This window comes from Melospiza melodia, chromosome 24, assembly GCF_035770615.1.
Source record: "Melospiza melodia melodia isolate bMelMel2 chromosome 24, bMelMel2.pri, whole genome shotgun sequence".
NCBI lineage: Eukaryota > Metazoa > Chordata > Aves > Passeriformes > Passerellidae > Melospiza > Melospiza melodia.
Window position 1 is genome coordinate 2,447,914 of NC_086217.1, and position 21,708 is coordinate 2,469,621.

Here is a 21,708-nt window from a genome sequence, read left to right on the forward strand (position 1 = left end):
TTTCCTCCAAACAGATGCATCAAGGTGGACTGGAGACTGCCTGTTGTCTGTTCCCTGCAGCATTGGCTCCCAAACCACAAAAGCGTCAGCAGCAGACAGCGGGGAATACAAGCCCAGAACATCTGGTACACGCCTCTTCCACTACCAACTCATGCAAGTCTTCCCCAACAAAAATGCAGGTCAAGCACTCCTCACAGAGAATCTCACCGTATGATAAGCTAGTGAGAGCTGAGAATCCATCTTGATTTGCATGGGATTGGTAAATCCGCTGGGGTTCTCTGGTCTCTCTCCACTGGTGGTGCCTGTCCACGCAAAGATGTTGGAGGGGCTGTGCTGGCCAGTGCTGATGGTCTTCATCTCCATCTCCAGTTCTGCTTCAAGCTCTGCCTCCTCCTTTGCCTCCTTGTTGCTCTCCTCCAAGTGCTTCATGAGCACCGCAATCACCACATTCACCAGGACAAACTGGGCTGTCAGCACAAAGGAGACGAAGTAGATGGGGGAAATGACGGTGTTGTAACAGGTGGACTCCTGGTCACAGTCACGCAGTGTGTCCTGGAAACAGGGGGGGAATGATCACACAATCAGCCAGGCTGGATAAGACCTTGGAGATCCTCAAGTCCAACATGTCACCTAACACCACCTTATCAAACTAAACAATGACACTAAAAGATGGAGGGATGTGAAGAGATTGCAGCATGAACCACAGTGGGTTCTGCAATGGGTTGTCCCTTCATGAAGAAAACTGAGAAGATTTGGCAAATTTCACATCTAGAACAGCAATACACTTGCTGACAAAAACTTAACACTTACCTTCATTATCCCATTCCAGTTGTCTCCCGTGGATACTCGGAATAGGGTCAGGAAGGCCATCCCAAAGTTCCTGAACGTGGCATGCCGTCCCAGCCCCTCACAGGGATGTGTGTCATCACACTCTGTAAGACCAAGCACAGCTGTGAGACCCTCCACTCCAACACCATTCCCACCCCTCCCACTGGCACAGGAAGACTCACCAAGGTCTCCAAACAGCTCCACTCCAAGAGCTGCAAATATGAAAAACAACAACATGAAGAGAAGGCCCAGATTTCCCACCTGAAAAGAGAAAAAGAAATGGGGGGAAAAAACACAAAAAAAAGAGAACATTCATTGATGTTTTTTTTTGTTGTTCCAGACCTGTTTCTTGCTGTATTCTTTATTCCAAAACTTAAATTGCTTCAGGGCAAAAATGACCTCAATGTGGGGACTGAATCTCAGTGCTTCGGGAGGGAAATGTGATTCTCTAATGACAGTAAAGATAAAATTATTAGCATTCCTCTGCAATAGGAAATGAGCTGTGGGCCAGAAGAGCTCTGGTTTGATATGGCAGTAGGTTACCTGTGGCAGCGCTTGCATCACGGTGTCCAGAAGGGCCCTCATCCCCACAGCCATCTTCAGCAACTTCAGCACTGTGGAAAACACATTTGCAGTATGGTAATGGCAGCATTAGCACAGAGGCACAAACTCAGTCCCTCTCCCAGGAGCCACAGATTATAGGAAGAGAAACATGAAATCTTGTCAAGTGTTCTCCATTAGCTGCTACAGTCCTTGGCCTTTTTACATCATTCGTTGTTGCCTGGATACTATCAAAATCCCATGAATAGCAGCATCACCTACTCTGAGACTTGGAGAAAGCGTTATCACTCTGCCTGGCTCTTCCTTCCCCACTTTATCTGTGTTGGACTCCTCTCCTTCCTCTGGTAATCATGAGCAGTTCCTTTCCCAGCCCTGGGGCTACTTTCCCACTTCCATAGGCTACCCACTTTCGTACATGATTCACTGAGGAATGATTTACACATCTCTTCCAGAAGGCTGCATTTCCAATTGGAAGCTGCATGTATTTTTAATTCTGAAAGGGATCCAGTGCACAGAAAACCCACTTTTCACCCCTCTTGAGACAGCAGCATTTAATTTCTCCTCCAGCTCCTTCTCTGCTTAGATGAGGGCTGTAATCAAAACAATCCTTCCTCAGAGCACAATACCCTTCAGGAGGGCCTGGAAGTACTTCATTAAGGGCCTGAGCACTCACATTTTACATCTTCAACATTTGGCCCTGACACCTCCCTGTTTTGAAAAATCACCTTCTTCAATCCCTGAAGAAGCTGGCTCCCTGACTTGGGAACACGTCTGAAGGGACAGATGGGTACAGTGTGACAAGGCATGCTTTGTCACCAAGCGGTACGATGTAAAGCCTCATGGGAATTTAAAATTATTAGATGCTCATCTTTTAAAGCCAATGTACTCAAACTTGTATTCTCTAATCCCTGTTAGAGATGACTTTGATTTGACTGGAGCAATTTTCCCAGGTACATCTCTGGGAGTTACTGCCACAGCTACTTCTCCTTAATTTCTAAGCTCTCAGCCTTCAAGATCTCTTAAGGCAGAAACACATGGTCAGTTGGCTCAGCTTTTTGGCTCCTTGCAAGTATTTTTCCCCATTGTTCTTTCATTTGTTTACAGCCTGTGATGCCAGAAATATGTACATCATGATGGGGATGTGCCCCAGGACTGTTTCTCAATGTTTAACTCTCTCCTGGTGCCAAGCACATACCTCAAGCACAAGTAAATTCTGCTTTATCCCTCTCACCTCGAGCGATTCTGAGAACCCTCATGATCCGGATAATCGTGGGGTTAATTGGTAATGAAGCATTCACCTCGATCTCTTCCAAAGTGATGCCCATGATAGACAGTAGCACAATTGCCAGATCTAATTGGTTCCATCTGGAGACAACAAAAAGTGAAGTTTAACATCTACTAAGAAGCTGGCAATGGGAGGCAACCTGTTTCACACGAATTCCAGTCATTTCAATGGTTTGAGAACTCAAATGAATCTGCAGTATTTTTCTGAGGGTATTATATAAAAGCAGTGATGTTATGAAATCATTATAACTAATACATCTCATTAGAAAACCAGCCAATTCCAAAGATATCCTCGACTGAGGGGAAAGAGGAACAAAAGCTGGGAAGTTTTTTTACGCAGAGACTCCAAACCTCAGGAGAGGCATTGTGTTGTCTGTCTAGCCACTTCTAGACATGACATTTGTGGACCTTGATGTGAGATCTGCCCCAGAGAGAACAGGATCCCATGTCCAGTCCTTAGAAAAAAAGTTGCATTGGTGAAAGAAAGGCCCCAAGGATTTGTGCCAGTCTGGAGAAACTGTTAATTCCAGCATGGACACACAAAATGTGGGGACAGGGATGGAACCATCCACTGGTTGCTGAAGGGCTCATGTGAAGGCCTGCTCAGTACCCTGGTTTTGGTATTAACACTGAAGAAGACAAAAATGGGAGAAAGATCCACCAAGGACATAAGATTTGTGTTTGTGAAGTAAGACAGTGAAAATCTAAATAAAAACAACAATGTCATTTATTGCTTCTCATCTGCATTAAAAAGAGGTCATTTCTTTCTTTCTTTCATGTTCACTCAGGTATAGATTCTTCCTCTTACATAAATTTTGTCTCTTCAGCAGGTTCGCTTGATTATATGGACATGCAACTGGCATGAGAAGAGAACTGGCTGCTTGGTGGAGATCTGTCCCTCCTTCATCTGCTCCCAAGGGCCAAAATGGTGCAATCTCACTCCTTGGCCTGCACAACCCATCCTCCAGCTTACATCCCATGTCTCTTCCTACCCAGCCCTCAACCAGTCACTCCAAAAAGCCTTCATACGTGTCAGACTCACAGTATGGGCCACAGCATGGGAATTCAGGACATGGAATGTGGGCAGCTCTCCACAGAGCCTGCTGCTCACCTCATGATCACAATGGATCTTTTGTTACCTGTCTTGGAAGAAGCGGCGAAATCCAAAGGCAATAAGCTTGAAAACAGATTCCATGACAAAGATAACGGTGAAGATGTAATTGCAAATCTTCAGGGCTTCATCAAGAACCTGGGATGTGGACACAGGACTGGGGTTAGATGTTAGTTCTGCAGAGGTGCTTTGCTGCCTCCAAACCCGACTCTTGTGTCATCAGCTAGCCATTACAGTTAAAAGCCTTCAAACACAGGCTCTCTCTGATGAAAAATGTCCTAGGGAAAAGTCCCAGGGATTCATGGAGTACACTCGCTGCCTGGTGATAGAATCTCAGGAGGGGCTGACAGAGGCCCAAGGCACAACTCACTCCCCCAGCAGTAGCACAGCCCCAGCTGGGATGGCTGGGGTGCGCAGAAAGAGCTGCTGCATTTGCTGCTCTCAGCAGCACAAGACCTCTTGTGCTTTTGTCAGAGAGCTGAATTTCATCCCACTTGTCCATTTGTGCAAGTGCTGGCCAAATGGCTCCTTGGTGACAGCCTGGCATTACTTCTCACCTTGAGCTTTTGGCAAGGAGCGCAACAGAGGGATGACATGCCAGGGGAAGCAAGTGCCTTGCATTTTCCTCTGCCCCCCCTTCCCTCTGCAAGAAGTCAGTCTGGTGTTTAATCCAAGTGCATCCTGGCTAGGACAACTCTTGCACAGTCAGGCATTAAGCTACATCAGAAGTGATTTCATCCCCAAAAGCCTCACTCATGAAGGAACACTGTGGTAGCAGCATCCTTCACAGCCTCTTAAGTATTGTGCGTTGAATTTCTCCCTGCTGGCAAACAGGATGGTAATAACAATGTCCAGGGCAGTGTTAGGGAACAGGGGAGATGTGCTCACAGACCAAATCCAACATTTACCTATCCCTGAGTGGGAGAAATCATAGCAGAAGGAGTTTAAGTCATGTACTCTGCCTTTGTGCTACAGTTTAGCTTCCAGCATCCACGGACAAAAATCACCTCATGTGACCAAGAAGCACAAGCCCAGCTGCCAAAGGAAGCTGTGGCTCTGAGCAAGCCTCCCTGCCATACTGCAGGGCACTTGGGCTCTGCAGCAAATGAGCACATTTAGCTGGCAGAAGCAGATTTTTCTCAGCAGTTCTTTCTAAAGCCACCTCTCTGCACACTGCAGCATTTTGTCCTCTCCAGGAGCTGCAGCATCTCCATCTGGGGTCTCATCCCCAGGCCATCCTGCTATATCCAAAAACCAACCCCTTTCAGCACCAAGAAATCACTAGTTTGGATATAAATCTCTTTGGTACATTTGGCCTTCAAATATCTTCAGGATCCCAGCCATCCATCATCCAGACTAAAGGGATTTCCATACCCCAGTTCAGCAGGACTCAAGCCTGTGCATGACTCTGACCATGCTGTCATCCCAGCATAACCCAAGCTTGGACTTACTAGCCAGATGCTGCATACCAGAGGCTTAGACACAAAATGTTCTTTTTCTAAAGAAAAAGAAAAACAAAAGCCTGCCCAACACTTCTATAATACAAGGGAAAATGTAGCTGCAAAGCAACTGTGGTAAGACACATGCCCCAGAATGACTCCAGCCCAGACTCCTTTGCCAACAACCTGCTTCATCATCTAATAACTGAACCATGCAATGAGCCTTCCAGAGTATTTAAAGGTGACCTGGACAGAAAAAATAAATTGGGCTAGCTGCCTTTAACTTTTGGCTTATGATAGAGTGGAGAATATTTCCCCCTGCCCCTGTCATTTGCATGTTTTAGTTGTTTGGGGTTTTTTTTATATTAAGTATTGACATCCTGTCTAATTTTAAAGAATGTTTCCTCCTATTGTGTGTTATATTTATTCATTCTGAATGTTGCTAATAAAATTAAGTACAAGTTATGTGGCAAAGGCAGCTATTTCCCTTTCATTCTTATGCAGAAAAGACTTGACATCTCAGGACAGGCCGTTTTTATTTTCACAGTATGACAAAGACCCAGGAATTAAGCACACTAACATATTAAAATGCATTTTAAAGACCAGCATGGAATCCAATTCCTGTGAAAACTAGGGACACTGGGGATTTAGAAGAAACTTTAAAAAAACCCCATTTCCCAAATTCTTCTATTATTTTTCCTTTTTCTCTCTTTTTTTTTTTTTGCGGGGTCGGGGGGGGTGGTGGCGGGGGGAGAGGGTGGGTGTAAAACCTGAGTGAAATGGAAGATATCAGCGGCGATCAATCTAGCAAAAGCAAGCAAACCCACTCCCAGTCCCATTTTCAAAGTGGCCAGTTTGCACTGAACTAGAAGGGAGAGGTACAGCGGGATCCTTGCACCAAAAGCCCTGGATGGAGCTGGGGGCTGGCCGTAGGATGGCTGCACTCCCCTGGCAAAGGCGGGCGTCTGACAGCACAGCTGGCCCTAACCCTGCCCAGCAGCACAGCCCGGCACAGCTCTGCCCGTCCCCCCCGGGCTGCCCCAGCACCTTGGGCTGCTGGTAGTGCTCCATGGCCATGGTGATGACGTTGAGGCCGATGACGCCGGTGATGAACAGGTCCAGGTAGTGGCTGGTGCACATCTGGTGAATCAGGAGGCGGAAACGGGAGTAATCCGAGTAGTAGGGCTTACACTGAGCTTCTGCAGCGGGGAGGAGAGCGAGAGGCAAATCAAGGGATTTCTCTGCATTCTTTCTCAACTCAATGCACCCTCACTCTCCAGCTCCAGAGATGATAAATTCTAGACCAATCACAGCAAAATACTGTCTTTTTTATTTCCTTTTCTCCTTGCCGGCATGTTACTATTTTTAATACGCAGCAGGGCTCTCGTCATCTTATATCCATTAAATATTTTAATGGGACATGCTCTATACTCAGCCTTGTATCAGGGATCAGGGATGAGGGGAGCTGAGACTAGTGTGCTGCTAAAAAGAATTTTTCTCTGAAGGGAAATTTAAGTTAAATTTAAATTTAAATAACAATTTTTGTTTCTGTTGATCTTTAAAGTCCCCAAAGCATTAGAAAACCCAATTAATGGTCATTTGCTAGGGACAGATTTTACTAACAATTGCCTAAAAACACAGGCCATTGAGTATGTCTTTGAAAGAGAAAGAGTGCAAACATATGATGTTCTTTGCAATAAACTGTAGAGACAACAGAATCCAACACCTTGGCTGTCAGAAAAATGGTCCATCAAAATACCAAGGAAAACTGATCAATGAGCCTTAGTGATCAGAAAATAACGATTTAGACAAGATTATCAAAACGCAGATTGCACTGTCCAACTGCATCCCATGTTTGGCTGCCTCAGGGACGACACATGGACTTTGGACCCCAAATGTTCCTAGAGATAAACTCATTTACTCACCTAATATCTAATGAGGAAATGCCAAGGCTGAGTATATAATTCAGTACAATTTTCAAGGAGGCATTATAATGCAGATTGATGTGGAAAGGGCTGTCTTGAAAATGTCAGAGTATAATATTACTCTCATAATTAGATGATCAACTGGTTATGAAAATTATTGAGCTGTAAGAATTGCACAGTTGATATTTAGTGCTCCAGAGCAAATGTACAGTGCTCCAGAGCAAATGTACAGTTTGATAGTCCAAGAAAAAAAACTTTGGCAAAAATGATGCCAGGAAGCACAGGTTTGGGTTGCCCTAGGGGAATACTAATTTTAGAAGATTGTATTTTGCCTGGAAATAGAGCTCACTTTGTCAATAGCCAATGACAATGCAATCAAATCCATAGGTTTAAAGGTTTCACGCGCTCCCTGCCTCATAGGGGGATCCTGAAAAATAAGTTTTGGTTTTTTTTCTGTAGAGACAGACCTTTCCCTATCAGCCCAGGGACCAAAGGGAAAAAACACTCAGCAGTTTTATTCTGTAGGGGTTTGGAAGGCCCAAAATTCTGTTTCAGTGTCATCAAATGAAAGGCAGTATTAATATTCACTTTCTGATCTGCAGTGGGCTTTAGGTGATCTGCACCTAAGTGCGAAAGCACAGTATTGATGAAAAGGTCTATGAAATTAATTTTCATGCTGAATCTATTGAGTGCTTATGAAAAAAAGCAGACTAGTAGCTGCTGACTCACTCATAAGACTTTGTCAGATATCTCAGAATCTGCATAAATCTCCATAAAGTCAAGATATCTCGATCACATTATGCTAAATTATGACTAGCAAATTAACTAAAATGTTTGAATACAATTAGCTTAGGAATAGGACCTATTTTTATGAACCAACTTATCATCTCAGAAAGAAACACCATTGTAATTGGATCACTTACTTCTTCTACATTTATGTATAATTCACATTCAAAAAGAAAAATGTCAACGTTTCTACCTTTTCCTGCAATGGATTTGCTTATGAATAATGACACTGGAATTTAATTTTTTTTCTCAGCTTTGACTGACAGATAATTCCAAATCCTACAGAATAGCACCAATGCTGTTAGAACAGAGAGAGGATTTAGAGAGAGGTTGTAAATGTTCCCTGTGCAGGGCTCCTGCACCTGGATTAGCCAGTGCATGACCTTATAAGCAGGGTTGTTAATTGTTGAGATATCTGCAAAGGCTTTTCCCCTTTCCACCACATCTCCTGTTCACCTTGCCCAGCACCCAGCCAACCCTCTCTAGATGCTGCTCTCACAGATGCCCTTGCAGCCTTGGAAAGTTCCCAGTGATAAATGTCCCATCCTTCTCCATTAACTTTGTTAAGAGGAGATTTGGCAACCCATGCTTACAAGTTATGTCACCACTGGCTACCCCAGTGTCCCCATGTCAGCCATGCATCTTGGTGCCACACACAGGCTAACATGCTGCCTGAGGGCTAGGGAAAAATCCCCACTGTGTCTAGGTAAGCAGGGAACTTCCTGAACAGATAAAAATCAGTTTTTACCATTGTGAAAATACCATTTCTTTAACTTGACCCTGCAGAGCTCTGCAGAGAATTTGGGATAGATCTGGTATAATTCCCCCTCTGCGAAGCCCCTGCCTCCTATGACACAGTGCCATTTGTAATTATTGCAATAAAGAGCTTAACAATACCAACATCTTGGGAAATACAGACATCTGTTAAACTCCAGGTGGTGAACTTCACAACTAACACAAGACCACATTACTGTACCGTTACAATACACTGTGTCAAGAACAACAAGAGCTCTGGGTTAGTCTTGGTTATTACTGGAAAGGTTAATGTGGCTTCCAGGCACATGTGGCATTAAAGAAAGGCAGAGAGCAAACCAACAAAGAGAGAATGGCAGAATGAGAAAATATGAGGAAATACAGCAAAAGCCCACTACGAGATACCAGGCTGGTAAACAAGGTGTAAATCAAGCTGCTTCACCAGGGCTGGGGGCCAAGGCAGAGGGAGAAGCGGGTCAAGTCTGGAGATCATTCCACAGGATAGACTTGGCTCAGACAGTGGGTCCTGAGAGATTTCCTCCTAACCCAGGCAGGAAGGGGATGCTGCAGCCAGCTGGGAGGTGTCTGAGCAAGTGATGGTGGTCCTGACTGTGCTGGCATGGGAAGCAGTGCCTGGAGTGGAGGGCACTTGGCTTCAGCTCATCCCTTCTATGGGCTCTCAACTTAGGTTGTATCCCAAGCTTCAGTACTCAACTCTTGGCACCAAGCTCTAGGATTATTATTGATCCCCTTGACATGGTCTGGGAACTCACCACTGTTCCCTCCTGTTTGGCTGGAAAGGAAATGACCATTGCTGTTGCAGGATAAATATTTCCCATTCCTAACCCCTGTCTAACTTTTCCCAGGCCAGGTGCCCTTGGGATTCAGAGATCCCAGACTGGGTTTGGGGCACCAAACCCTGCACTCCATTTTTGGATGGCGGTGGGATGTCACCTGTGAAACATCACCACCAGTGCCCAGCAGAGCAGCACTGGGGCACCCCTGTTTTTGTGGGACAGTGCCACTCCCAGAATCTCCAGGGCTCGGCAGGGAGTGGGACTGGGGCTGCTTTCTTCCCGTTAACTGCATTTTTGGGGGGGAATCAAGCTGAGCATGCAGCTCCAAAATAACTCCAAGGAGCATCTGCCTCCTAATATAGCCCTGTCAAGAGAGAAATTGCCACTTTCCCTGAGGTGACTTCGAGCTGGAGGTGCGTGGGCACGGGAAATTGGAATTCACAAGAGTGGGACAATTCCATTACTGTCTCCTTCAGCTTCTTCCTTCTCCTATAATAAGGGAATTAACTGCTTTGCAGGTTTGAGTATCTGGAGGACAGTGGCAAACCAGTGAGCAACTGAGCCCATGACGCAGCTGGATTTACAAAATGTATCAAGAATATTATTAGGTTAAAAAGTAGTTTGCACTGAAGGAACTTGTTTTATTTAAACACAGAGTTTTACTTGGCTTTTATTGTACTGAATGGATTTATTAAAAAAAAAAAAAAAAGTGAAATGGAAAATGATAAATTATTTCCACTGCGAAGATTCCAGTTGTGATAGAATGTAGACTTGGAGAAAAAATAAAGGAAAAAATAAAATTATAAAATATTTCACTAAGCACCAGGCAGCAGCACACACGCACACACACAATATCATCTTGTCTTCACAGAAAGAGAAAAGACGCCCTCTGAAAGTGCCAAGATGTGGGCAAGCTTTGGGTCAGAACTCCAGATTCCTCACTGAACCAGAGGAGGTTCATCTACTGCACCTGGGGACTCATTCCCTAAATTCCCAACAGTCAGGTTCAGAAATAAAACCCTTCTCTTTCTCATGTTGGTGCCTGCAGAGCAGCATGGCACATTCACTGCCACTGGATCCAAAGAAAAGACAGCAAAAGGAAACACACAGCACAGATCTGACAATTGTACACACCTTAAGGGCAAATGTTAAGAGATTTTCTGAGCCTGCAAGGAATAATGGAGGGGTTTGGAATGAGTTCAGTGTCTTAAAAATAACATAAGACAGTCTTGATGCAACTCTGTAGGACCAGAAGAGGAGTCACAATCAAGCAAAAAGAAGAAAAGTAACCAGATCACCAAACCCAGTGAGAGCCCCTCCCTCACGCTGCCCCCATTTCACAGGAGAGGCCAAGAGGCCCAGCAAGAGCAGCAAGAAAGACATCAAAGAAATATAAACATCAGGAATGGCAATGGGAAGGAGATTCAGGATTTATTAAAGCATGTTGTGATAACTTCCAAAAAGGCCTTAGAAATACAAGGTAGAATCTCTGTCTGCTTGAGTTATCTCTGCAGTGAAAGCCAATTTTTATTTAATCAAAACTCCCTGCAATCTAAGAGAGATGGATGGAGCCCTGCACCCATCTCTCACAGGCTGCCAGCAGTGGCAGCCTGTGCACAGGTGAGAGTTTTAATGGCACAACTTTTGTAGTGTATTATTTTTGTCGAAAATTGCAGCTATATTTGTTTTTATGTTGGTGCCTCTTTAAATATTCAGGCTAATATTCTTAAGTTATGAATTAAACAAAATGCTTTCCAGATCAAAGCTTCTCCGAAAAGTAAAAAGAGCAAGGGATGGATTTGCAGCCCTGAGCATCATCCTGAGAAGGGGGCTGGGAAAGGGAAGGGTGAGCAAGCTGTGGGTCAAAAAGGACAGCTCAGACCCCATTAGTGTTGAGCCCAGCTGCTCCATCTCCACCAGTACCTGAAAAGGCTTTGAGGTGGTATCTTTATTTTTTTTAATTTAAAAAATGCTTCATGGATTGAGCAACTCTTAATCAATGCACAGAATTTACACACTGGGCAGCACAATGACTAAATCCTGTGTCCGCAGCAGGGGTTGGTGTGGGGTTGAGTTCCCTGTTGAAGCACTGAAGCTTTGCCCTATACTGAATTTTACCCTGCTGAAATAAACCACTCCCTGGAGTACAGTGTTTGTAGAGCAATAAGCAAGGGCTGAAGAAATAATGAAATATCTTCCCTAAGCTTTCCAAAGACACACACCTGAAAATCATTCAGACTCCTAAGCTGGTTGTTGGAAAGCTAAAGTCAACAGTAGAACCCATTTTCACAGTCCAGTCATTATTCTCTTCAGAAAAAAAAAAAAAAAAAAGCTAAAAGAACCAAAAAATAAAAATTAAAAAAAAAGGCCATGAAAAGTCTGACACTGTCTTAATGAAAACCAGAGGGAAAAAAAAATACCGAACAACGTAAGATGATCAAGGAGTAAATTAAGGGTTTGCAAGTGTCAGTGCTGAGGCAGGCCTGCAGACCTGCAGCTCAGGATGAGATGCGTGTGCCACGAAGGAAGCAAACGAGCTTTGCACACACACACGGTTTAGTGGGACGCCTCAGCCGCGGCGGCAACCGTTAGTGACACAGCACTGCCATTCAGAGGGACGCGACGTGCCAGCTGCCCAGTACCTTGCACTGCGCTGGCTGAGCTCTCCATTAATGCATCATCCAGCATTAGATCTAAAAGAACGAAACGGCATTAATCACCCAGCAGGACACACAGCGAGACTCCCCAGCCCCTGTGCAGGTTCCTTTGGCTCTCTGTTGCCTCTGCCAGGAGCGTTTCCTTGTGGGATCCTTGTGCCTCGTGCAGGGTGGGCTCAGGTACATGTGAAAAAGAAAGAGCTCTTGTGCTTCTCCCTCTTGTGAAAGCCCAAGACATCCCCAAGAGCCCCCTCAGTCGATGCTGAAGACACTGCTGAAGGACCATCTGGGACTCTTCCTGCTGGGACAGCAATACTGCTCACAGTGACCACTCCTGCACCTGCCCACATCTCAGATCTCACGCGCTTCCCCAGATTTTAGACACCCGATTGGATAAATGTATTGGAATAAGTCTACAACCAAAAATGACCATGCCACCAGTCAGATGTCAATGTCTGTCTGTATTTGGCAACCCTAGGCTGGTTTGGGCATCTGGGGTCACTCAGGAAGCCCAGCTGAAAGGAACCCCCATGCAGTTGCTGGCACAATTCCAGCCCTAGTCATGGTTTCATCTGCAAGTTCCCACTGTGCAGAACAAAGTTAAGCAATGACATCTGTTGCCTCTGTGGGGAAAGCTGGACACAATCAATTAAAACTAATGTTTCACTGAGCATGGATTGGGAAAACTGTTCTGAAGCGATTTGGAGGACTTCATACTTTACTCTTGAAAGGTTTTTATGGCAATTGAATACTCAGCAATATTTGATCCTCAGTAAAGTATCTGTTTATTGCCTCTTTAATGAGGTATTTCATAGCACTGAATGAATAACTGCATCTCCAAGGATGGTTTGTGATTCCTTCCCTGTGGGAAATTGCCCAGACTTACATCTTTTCTTCATCTAGTTCCTCTAGCATTACAAATAAAGTAATTAATGATACTTAAACACCTATTTTTTTCTACATAAATATCAGCATTCCAAAACTGAAAATTTAAATAGCAATTGTTCTATCCAACCTTTAAAATCCTTTTCTAACTCATCAGTCTTAAACTGGGCTTGGGAACTTGAGCTAAGCAAAAGAGCTTCCTAGGCATCTTCTTGAGGGAGAAAAAGAAAACCCAAAAAAACATGCAACAAAAAAAACCTCTTTCCATCTGCGTCCCACTCAGCTGAGAACAGTCCAATGTGTCCTCCAGTGCTCTTGAGGGAAGCCTCCTACTTTACACTGGCCAGTGAGGGAAGCAGGCTCTCGGCATAAACCTGAGTGTGATGGTCAGGGGCTGGTGTGACATATCCTGTTTTGTAAGATGTTTTGTAACGTGTGAAGCTCACGGGACTAAAAGATGTGACCAAAGGAAACGGTTGGGGAAATGCTGAATGCAGAGAGGCTGAGGCAGCGCCGTGGTAACATGGTTCTGTGATTAAGCCTGCAACAACTATTAAACACCTCTTAGGCTTTAAAAAAAAAAAAAAAACAACAGACAATATCACCAACTCTGGGAACAAGCACCTAATCAGATAGCCTTTTAAACAGTCCTGAAGTCTGTCAAAGATAGAGAAGTGAGAGGGGACAGGGAGAGAGCAGGAGGCGGACTGACCAGGGAGAGAATGTGCAAGGCTGTGGACAGGAAGGGCATTGGAGAAAGTTCAGTCAGAAGAGAGAGCATGCAAGAAGAGCACCTCCAATCTGTGGCCTCTGGCTAACTTATTTCTGAATTATTCAACAACATTAAAATGAAAAGAGACTAAGAGACAAATGTCAGTTTGGAGACTTTTGGCGGAGTGGGATCTTTCCTTGTTTCACGTGTAGAGCCTCCTCTAGGCAGGGCTGCACACTTGCACATCTAGTTTGGAGTTGGGTTCAATTTGCATCAGCACTATTTTGTGTAGTTAGTTACTCTCCTTGTCTGGTTGGTTTTTTGTCTTCTAATCTGTATTTCTCAAGCAAATGCATTGATATGTTTCTCTATGGAGTTTTAAAGCATTACTAGAATGAGATGGCTCTATTATTTTATTACATTCTTGAATAGCAGTGGTGCTACTGTGCCAATAAATAAACCTGCTTGATAAATGGGACGGGTAACATCACTGTGGCAATACAAGACTGTAATAAACCAAATAGTGAATCCAGTTATCAGCAACAGTGCTCATGACTGAGATTTATGATGCCATCCAGCACTACTGATCTTTGCAGTTGTCACTATTTGTGTAACACTGAGCTCTGCTATCCAAGAAGCTCCAAGCCTGATTAATATTATTTTTTAATTTAAATAACCCCCAACAGAAAGGTCATTGCAAATCATGCAGCCATTAAAAAGGCTTCCTTGGCTCCTTGTTCAGCCTAAAATGACACTATTTCCTTCATGCAAATTTTATAGCTGGACATGCTTTTGGGAGAAGAATTATCACCAGATGCGAGGCAGGGAGGGGAGGGAGGAGGGGATTATGTGGAAGGTCAAGCAGGACTCAGAAAGATGTGGAAAGACTACCGACCAGCCATCTGTTTCTCCTTACTCCTTCTCTTTTTCTCCAGCCGCCGGAGCCTTTTTTCCTCCCGCCTCTTGGCTTCTTCCTCCTCCTGGTGCTGCCGACACTTGTGGAAATTCTCCACCACCACCCCCACAAACATGTTGAGGACGAAGAAGGCCACAATCAGCAAGAAGGAAATGAAGTAGAGGAGCATCCATGGATTGTAGTTCATGACTGGCTGCAAAGTGGAGGAAGGCAAATTTCAACTGAAATCTCAAAAAGAAGAATGGGAACAAATTGATACAGCTGTGCCATCCACAGAACTCACAGCCCTTTCAGGCAGGCTGCTCTGCTCTTCCTGAAAATTAGAGCTTGCTGAGACATTTTAACTGAATGCTCCTAAAATGTGTGTTGAGGACAGAAGCACCACCTCTCTTCTGCAAAAAGGACAGCAGCATCCTTTGCAGCTACTGTAGGTCCCTCATTGCCAACCTCTACATACACAAAGCACTTCTTTTCTCCTGAAATGACCAAACTGCTTAAAAAGTCAAACCATCCTTTGATAGGTGCGCTTCTCCTAACACGAGTTACACCATAATGCAAAATCTGTAGGGAAAGTGTTGAGTACAAATCCAGACTTTTTTATTAACTCATCACATCTCTCAACTTGGATTAAATACCACCCTGGATCCTAATTTCATAAGCCCATTTGACAGTGGAAGCCCACAGTACCTTGCAAAACAAGAGCTAAAATACGTGACCTTTGACAAGTCATTTGTTACAGCTCTGCTGCAGCCTGTACCTGCTGGTCGACTCCCACAGCATCCAAGCCATCGTACATGATATCCACCCACCCGTCCTTGGAGGCCAGGACAAACAGGGACATCAGGGCCTAGAAACGCATGGAAAAACAGTGAGACACAGTTGCACTAAACCTTTTTTACTTGCAGCATCTTACTCCACCTTGCCTTTTCCTGCCTGATAATGGGATGCTTTGATGACCAAGATTTCTCTTGGCAGCAAAACCTATCAGTGCCAATGCCTGGTTCAGCAATGAACAGTAATTCGGAAGCCGCAGTGCTGAAGACAAAAGTGGCTTCATTTCCACCCTCTGGGTCTCTACTGCTCTCAACTAATTAGTTCTTACCACACTGCTAAAAAAAGGCTGCGTTGCAGAGATGGCTGAAAATGTCCAGCTCTATTAGACAAGCCCTTCTGCAAGATATATTTGGTTTGTTATGTAGCAGTGAAGCAATTAAGTGCTTCATGAAGCCACATGTGCTTGTTCTGTTCCGAAAAGAAGTGTATGCCTGCTTGGAAACACTGCCTTTGGGAATTACAGAGACAGAATGCTGTGTATGTGAACTGAATATTTACTGTGGCTGGCACTGCCCTGTAAGAAAATCCCACGGGATAATAAGCCACAGGTTTTAAGTCAAGGAGGTAAAGGAGCAAAGAAGCAGATTACCGTTCTATTAATACCTGGCCAAGATTATCAAAATTATACTTGTGCCGGACCCATTTGTAGCTTGCTTCTGTACAATCCGATTTATTTGTGATGTTTCTGGTGTCCTCCCCCTGGCACACAAAAAACTTGCCTTTGAAAAGCTGCAAAGCAAGCAAAGAGAGGAAGTGTCAGGGTTCAGTCCACAGGATTTCTATGCAGGTGATGGGCATTTATCCAGGGTTCTCGCACAGCGCACACCAGCCAGAGCTGTCGAGGGAACTGACCTGATTCATACAGGTTATTAAGACTGAGCAGCCTGTATAAGACACACCTAATGAGAAAATGCATGATTTCACATCGTTTTGGACACCCACCTCATGCATTAAGCTGTCTGGCTCAGCGATCTGAGACTCACCTAAAGGCCTTTGCTCCTACACTTGTTAGCTCAAGTGTAGCCCCAGCCAACAGCCCAGATCAGCTAATGGCTTCCTATCACATGTGGAACAATTCTGGTGACTCTCAGTCCAGTTAACAACAAATGAAGTCTAACAGGGGCCCTCTGTCAGCAGAGAAAAGGTGGCAGCAAAGAGACCCAGTGATAGACTAATCTCTGCTCATGGAGGTCACAAGGGGACACTTCCCAGGGGAGATGAGTCCCTGGGGGTGACATTCGTGTTGAATCAAGACTGCTGTCAGTCCTGCTCTGCTCTCTGATTCCGGGTGCTGTGCCCCAGCTGTCATAAAGCTCTGCAGGCTGCAGAGTCACTGAAATTATTCCCTGTGCACAGCTTAAGGAGCCAAGCCCAGACAGTGCTGGGTACCTGATCCTGAGCTTATTTCCTTTGGTTTATGCCTAGGGGGATGCAATTCCTGGAGAGTCAGCTCCTTAGTTACACCTGCATGAGGAACAGGAGCCTCCACGTGCTTAATTCTAGACCTGGTGCTTCCCACGCGTGGAACAGAAAGTGGCAGGGGTTGATTACTGCTTCAGACAGGGTGATTGATGGTAGCAGGATGGATGGTATCAAATCCCAGGAGACAGCCAACAAATCTACTTTTATTTGCTGACAGAAGTTATTGACATTACTGTTGGAAAGTGAGGGGAAATGGCAACCTGCTCTCCAGGCTCCTTAAAACACCACCTGGGTATACTGAGAAGAGACACTGATGGGGTTTGATCCGTTGTTCTAGACAAATAACAGTAGAAATAATAGCGAACAAGATAAATTCACACACTGCTCCATGGGTTTCCTCCAGAAATCAACAGCAGGAAGATGGTCTCTAGGCATGCAAAATTAATCACTGCTCAACGCAATCATAGAAATTTTGGATGTAAGAAGTATTCCCCGATCTTTCCATGGAGAAACACTATCAGTGGTAAGGCAGACTGGGGAGATATACTCCTCACAGAGAAAAATTTTAATTAAGCGGGAAAGTAAATAAATGGTTCTAGTATATTGTCTGTAAATATAACTTCTCCAGGAGCTGGACTGTAATACCACTCAGGTGGGAGCAGTAACAGTGCTCCTGACAGGGTTTGGAAATACAAAGCTCAATTTGTAAAAACATTGATCCTTGTCAGTACTTCACAGTTGGGCACTTCTGAAAGGAAAAGACCCAGTGTTTCTTACTGAACTTGCTTTATCCACCTATTTCTTCTATCTTATAAATGACCATTCACACATGGGCAGCTCTACAATCAAAACAGTTTTGGTAAGAGGACACACCATTAGAAACTTTGATGTCTGGATTTTAATAGATTAAAACCATTAAAATAGATTTAATAGTTTGAACCCCAGCTTATATTTAAATGGAAAAACTAACTGTAAGTGAGTGATCATCTTTTTATAGAAAATAGCTCTGGCCTCATCTTACATCTAATTAGACATAAATATTCACTGAGAATTTTGCATCCTGAATACAGGATCAGTCTTGCTTGTTTCTACCTCTGAATCACATCAATAGTCATGACAATTTAACATAAAGCTGCAAGTCACCAGGGAAAGCATCACAATTAGCAGGGATGAAATTCAAAGAGCATACTGCAAGTTTGGTTTTCTGGCATAAATTTTCTCATAAGTGTTAGATTGTTTTATGGGATATGCTTAGTTTTATGAGTCTGTTCAATATAATGGATGGATGTTGTTATGCTGTAATGCTAAACCAATCTAGATGCTGAGGTGGTTATGGATGGTATGATTTTCTTCCCTGTTTATTTTCAATGCTGTATTTATTATTTAAGCAGTATGTTAGAGTAAAATATTATATAAGATACCTTTCCAAAACAAAGCCAAATAGAGTTTCTTTCCAAAAGACAGCTGTGACAGATCAGATAAACTTCAGAAAGAAGTAAGTGTTATGTCAGAATATTTATATGAAGCAATCTCTTCTTCCCAGGTAATGAGAAACCAGTTGCATTGGAAACTGCCACAGTCCCCCTGGGTTCCAGCACTCCTGGGACTGAGAATATTGCCAGCAGATCTGGCAGGAAACAGACTCAGAAATCTTTGTTTCTGCAAGCTTTCAGTTACACAAACTGTCAGAATCTGAATGCATCTCCAGTTCAAGGTCTCTCTGGAGTTTACAAGCAAATGATCTCAGGTTCAAGTTTCTATTTCCCTATCAGTTTGTAACTAGAATAAAGGTGGAGGAGAGATCATAGAATCATGGAATGGGTTGGATTGAAAGGGACCTTTATGGGTCACCTAGTCCAACTCTCTGCAGTGAGCACAGAGACCCCATCCATCCTGACATCAGTTTGAGTTCAGAAAGCCTGACACTGTGCCATGCGTACAGATACCCTGACTTGGGGAAATCTGAGGCTTGTCACGCTTTCAAGATAAGTGCCGAGGCTCACAGAAGACTCACCTGAACTCCCAAGATCCCAAAGATTATGAAAAAGGCACAGCAGATGACCACAATGTTCCCAATGGGTTTCAACGATGACATGAGAGTTTCCACGACCAGCTTCAGTCCTTGGGCTCGACTAATGACTCTGTAGGGGCAAGTGATTACAAAAGCTGTTAGTCCTGTTCCTGCCCAGTTTTGCCTCCTATCAAGAGAGAAGATATGAAGAACACAGCATTAGAAAATTTTTTACAATGACAAGTAACTCAAAAATCATGATGGAAAAAACACTTCTGGAAGATTGACCTGTAAAGTTACGGAGGTCTTGGAGCGAAGGGTCAGTTTTGCATAAATAAAGAGGAGGAGGAGAAAATATACGAAGAGCCAGGCCAGAAAATTCAGCTGTTTTGCTTGGGCCATCCACAGACACAGTTCATGCCTGTAGCCTGTCTAGGACTACAAAGAGAGGGCCTTCCACTGTCCTTTCCTATACAGATTTAGGCAAAACATCTGATTTCCCTGTCTCAGTCCATGAAATGGAGCTGCCACTCTTACACATCTGCCTGTACATCTGTAGCAATTACAGCTTGGGTTGGAAGGGACCTTTAATGGTCATCTAATCCAACCCCCTGCAATGAGCAGGGACACCTCTTACTACTATATTGGGTTGCTAAGAGCCCCTGATATTTCCAGGGATGGGGCATCAATCACCTCTCTGGGCAACCTGTGTCAGTGTTTGCAGCACTCTCATCTTAAAAAATAATCTGTTGTGTCCTTATGGCGCTGCTGTGCACAGGGACCTGAGCTACCCCTCAGACCATCACAATTTCTGCTTTATACCCCCCAATGTGCAGCCTCAGCTCTAAAACAGTGCTGTCCTATAGGTGAAACTTCACTGGCAGGACTGGAAGCATCTAACCTAATTTCTGTTGCTCCTCTCTGTCTGGTATCACACAGAATTTCATAACAGAAGGTTAGATCATATCCCAAAGTTGAAGAAGCATAATGTGGACTTCATGACTGAAGAAAAAAAAAAGTAAAAAAAAAAGTAGAAACTGTATATACTCTCAAGTTTAATGTTGCAAAGAAATGACAAGTCTTGTGTGATTTAGAGAAGCCATCTCAGCATGCTGGGAAAGATGAACAAGATATGCAGCCTCACCAACCTGAAGGTGGGGACCAAGAAAGGCATTTCAAGAGGTTACATGCCTCCCTCCTCTTGATGCCAACTGGAATTAAACATTTCACTATCTCAGTAAATCAGTTTGCACTGATGCCATAGAAACTGCTTTCATGACTCAGAAGCAGTTAAATGCTGTGAAAGTCAAAGGAGGGAAGTGACTGTGTGTTTCTGGGTGCTGCTGGTGACTCCTTTGAACACTTGGCTCTCCAATGTGTCCCAAACTTCCCCATGTTCTAGTTTCTGCCTGGGTCTCTCTTTTGCCATGCGAGTCCTCTCAGCACCTCTCCCATTTCTCCCTAAATCTGGCTCCACCACCTGAAGCACTGTTGGAGTTTTGCTGCCTGGACAGGGTCCAAGTTCTCCTCCACTCCCTCTCCCAGGCATGGTGCTCACAGCAGAGATCCCCATTGACACATTCACACTGATCATGTGTGGCCTCATCTGGGACCTCAGCCAAGCTGCACCATTCCTCTCCTGCCCTAGGGCCTGCAAGTTGAGTGATCTGCAGTGCTCAATGCACAGCCAGCAGCTCTTACCCAAACTGTTGGGTTTAAATAATATCCTGAAAAGCTAAAGCTTATTTCCTTTTTTTTTTTTTTTTTTTCTGGTTAAATATTTACTCAAAATGTCAAGGGTAACTCATCAGTTATCACTTTCAAAAAGAAGCAGATGGTGGTATTTTTATCTGCTCTCTTACCAGTGAAACACAAAGAGCAGATGCTGCTATTCCTCACACTGAGCATCTCTGCCAGGTGGGTGCTGTGGCTCCCTATTTCAGATGCCTCAGCTTTCCTGACACTCAGATCTGGGTGTTTTATGGAAGAAGCCGGAGAGTGAGATGGCTGAGGGAGCAAAAGGCTGCATAGCCCATGAGCAGAGTGGGGACTGGTCAATGTGGGCTGCCAAAGCTGCCCACAGGGATTAGCCCAGCCTGGAGACCTTGCTGGGGCTGCCACGGGGCTGAGAGCTGAGCCCAGCCCAGCAAAGAGAGGCTCAGGAGCAGCTCAGTGTGCCCAACTCCATCAGTGAGGCAATGCAGCCTAACAGGCCATGTCTGAGTGCACAGAGCAAGCCTTGGGCCGGACAGGCCGAGGCTGAGCATCTCTTTCAGCTCCTCAGATGGACTAAAGACCTTCACACCCCTCACATTCCTTGCACAGTTCTGGGTGCAATACAACGCCTGCCAAACTACAGGTGGGAAACTGAGGCACAGGAGGAGGGAAGCCACATTCTCAGAGGTAGGAAGGCAACTCAATTCCAATTATTTCAGTGTAAATTAGGTCCTTTGGTGCCTTTAGGGATCCTGACTTTAGGGATCATGGACTTCTGTTCACTGTCATGCAGGGTGGAACCAAAGTCAAGTCTTCTAAACTGAAGGTCTACGGTCTGAACTACTGAAGCATCCTTAAATTTTGGGGAACAAGGAAGGCATTTAGTCTCCAGAGTTTAAAGTTGATCATTTTCTCCAATGGTTATTAAGAAATGCTGTTCTAGAAATAATAAAGTGATTTCCCCTGTGAGGTACTATTTCGTATCCAGCTGAGAGGGAAAATAGGAGGTTACTTGTCTGAATTTGCAAAGTCATGTGCATGTAGAGGAATAAAGGGCTGAAAACCAGCAGC

The 21,708-nt window shown here is 44.4% G+C and overlaps 1 protein-coding gene across 15 annotated transcripts in view; it reads right to left on the minus strand.

Moving 5' to 3' along the window:
• The window catches only part of CACNA1G (calcium voltage-gated channel subunit alpha1 G), a 149,515-nt gene that overhangs the window by 20,217 nt on the left and 107,590 nt on the right, over positions 1–21,708 (minus strand). For 8 of the 15 annotated variants that reach the window (XM_063175758.1, XM_063175757.1, XM_063175752.1 and 5 more), the window contains 12 exons: positions 18,925–19,051; positions 16,092–16,217; positions 15,412–15,501; positions 14,634–14,847; positions 12,127–12,177; positions 6,271–6,422; positions 3,813–3,922; positions 2,621–2,754; positions 1,372–1,442; positions 1,011–1,089; positions 811–932; positions 208–552 (listed from right to left, as the gene is read on the minus strand). In XM_063175758.1, coding sequence (XP_063031828.1) covers positions 208–552; positions 811–932; positions 1,011–1,089; positions 1,372–1,442; positions 2,621–2,754; positions 3,813–3,922; positions 6,271–6,422; positions 12,127–12,177; positions 14,634–14,847; positions 15,412–15,501; positions 16,092–16,217; positions 18,925–19,051 — 1,621 coding nt within the window. The remainder of the gene's footprint in view (positions 1–207; positions 553–810; positions 933–1,010; positions 1,090–1,371; positions 1,443–2,620; positions 2,755–3,812; positions 3,923–6,270; positions 6,423–12,126; positions 12,178–14,633; positions 14,848–15,411; positions 15,502–16,091; positions 16,218–18,924; positions 19,052–21,708) is intronic. The other 7 variants (XM_063175753.1, XM_063175760.1, XM_063175748.1 and 4 more) reach the window with 2 other exon arrangements.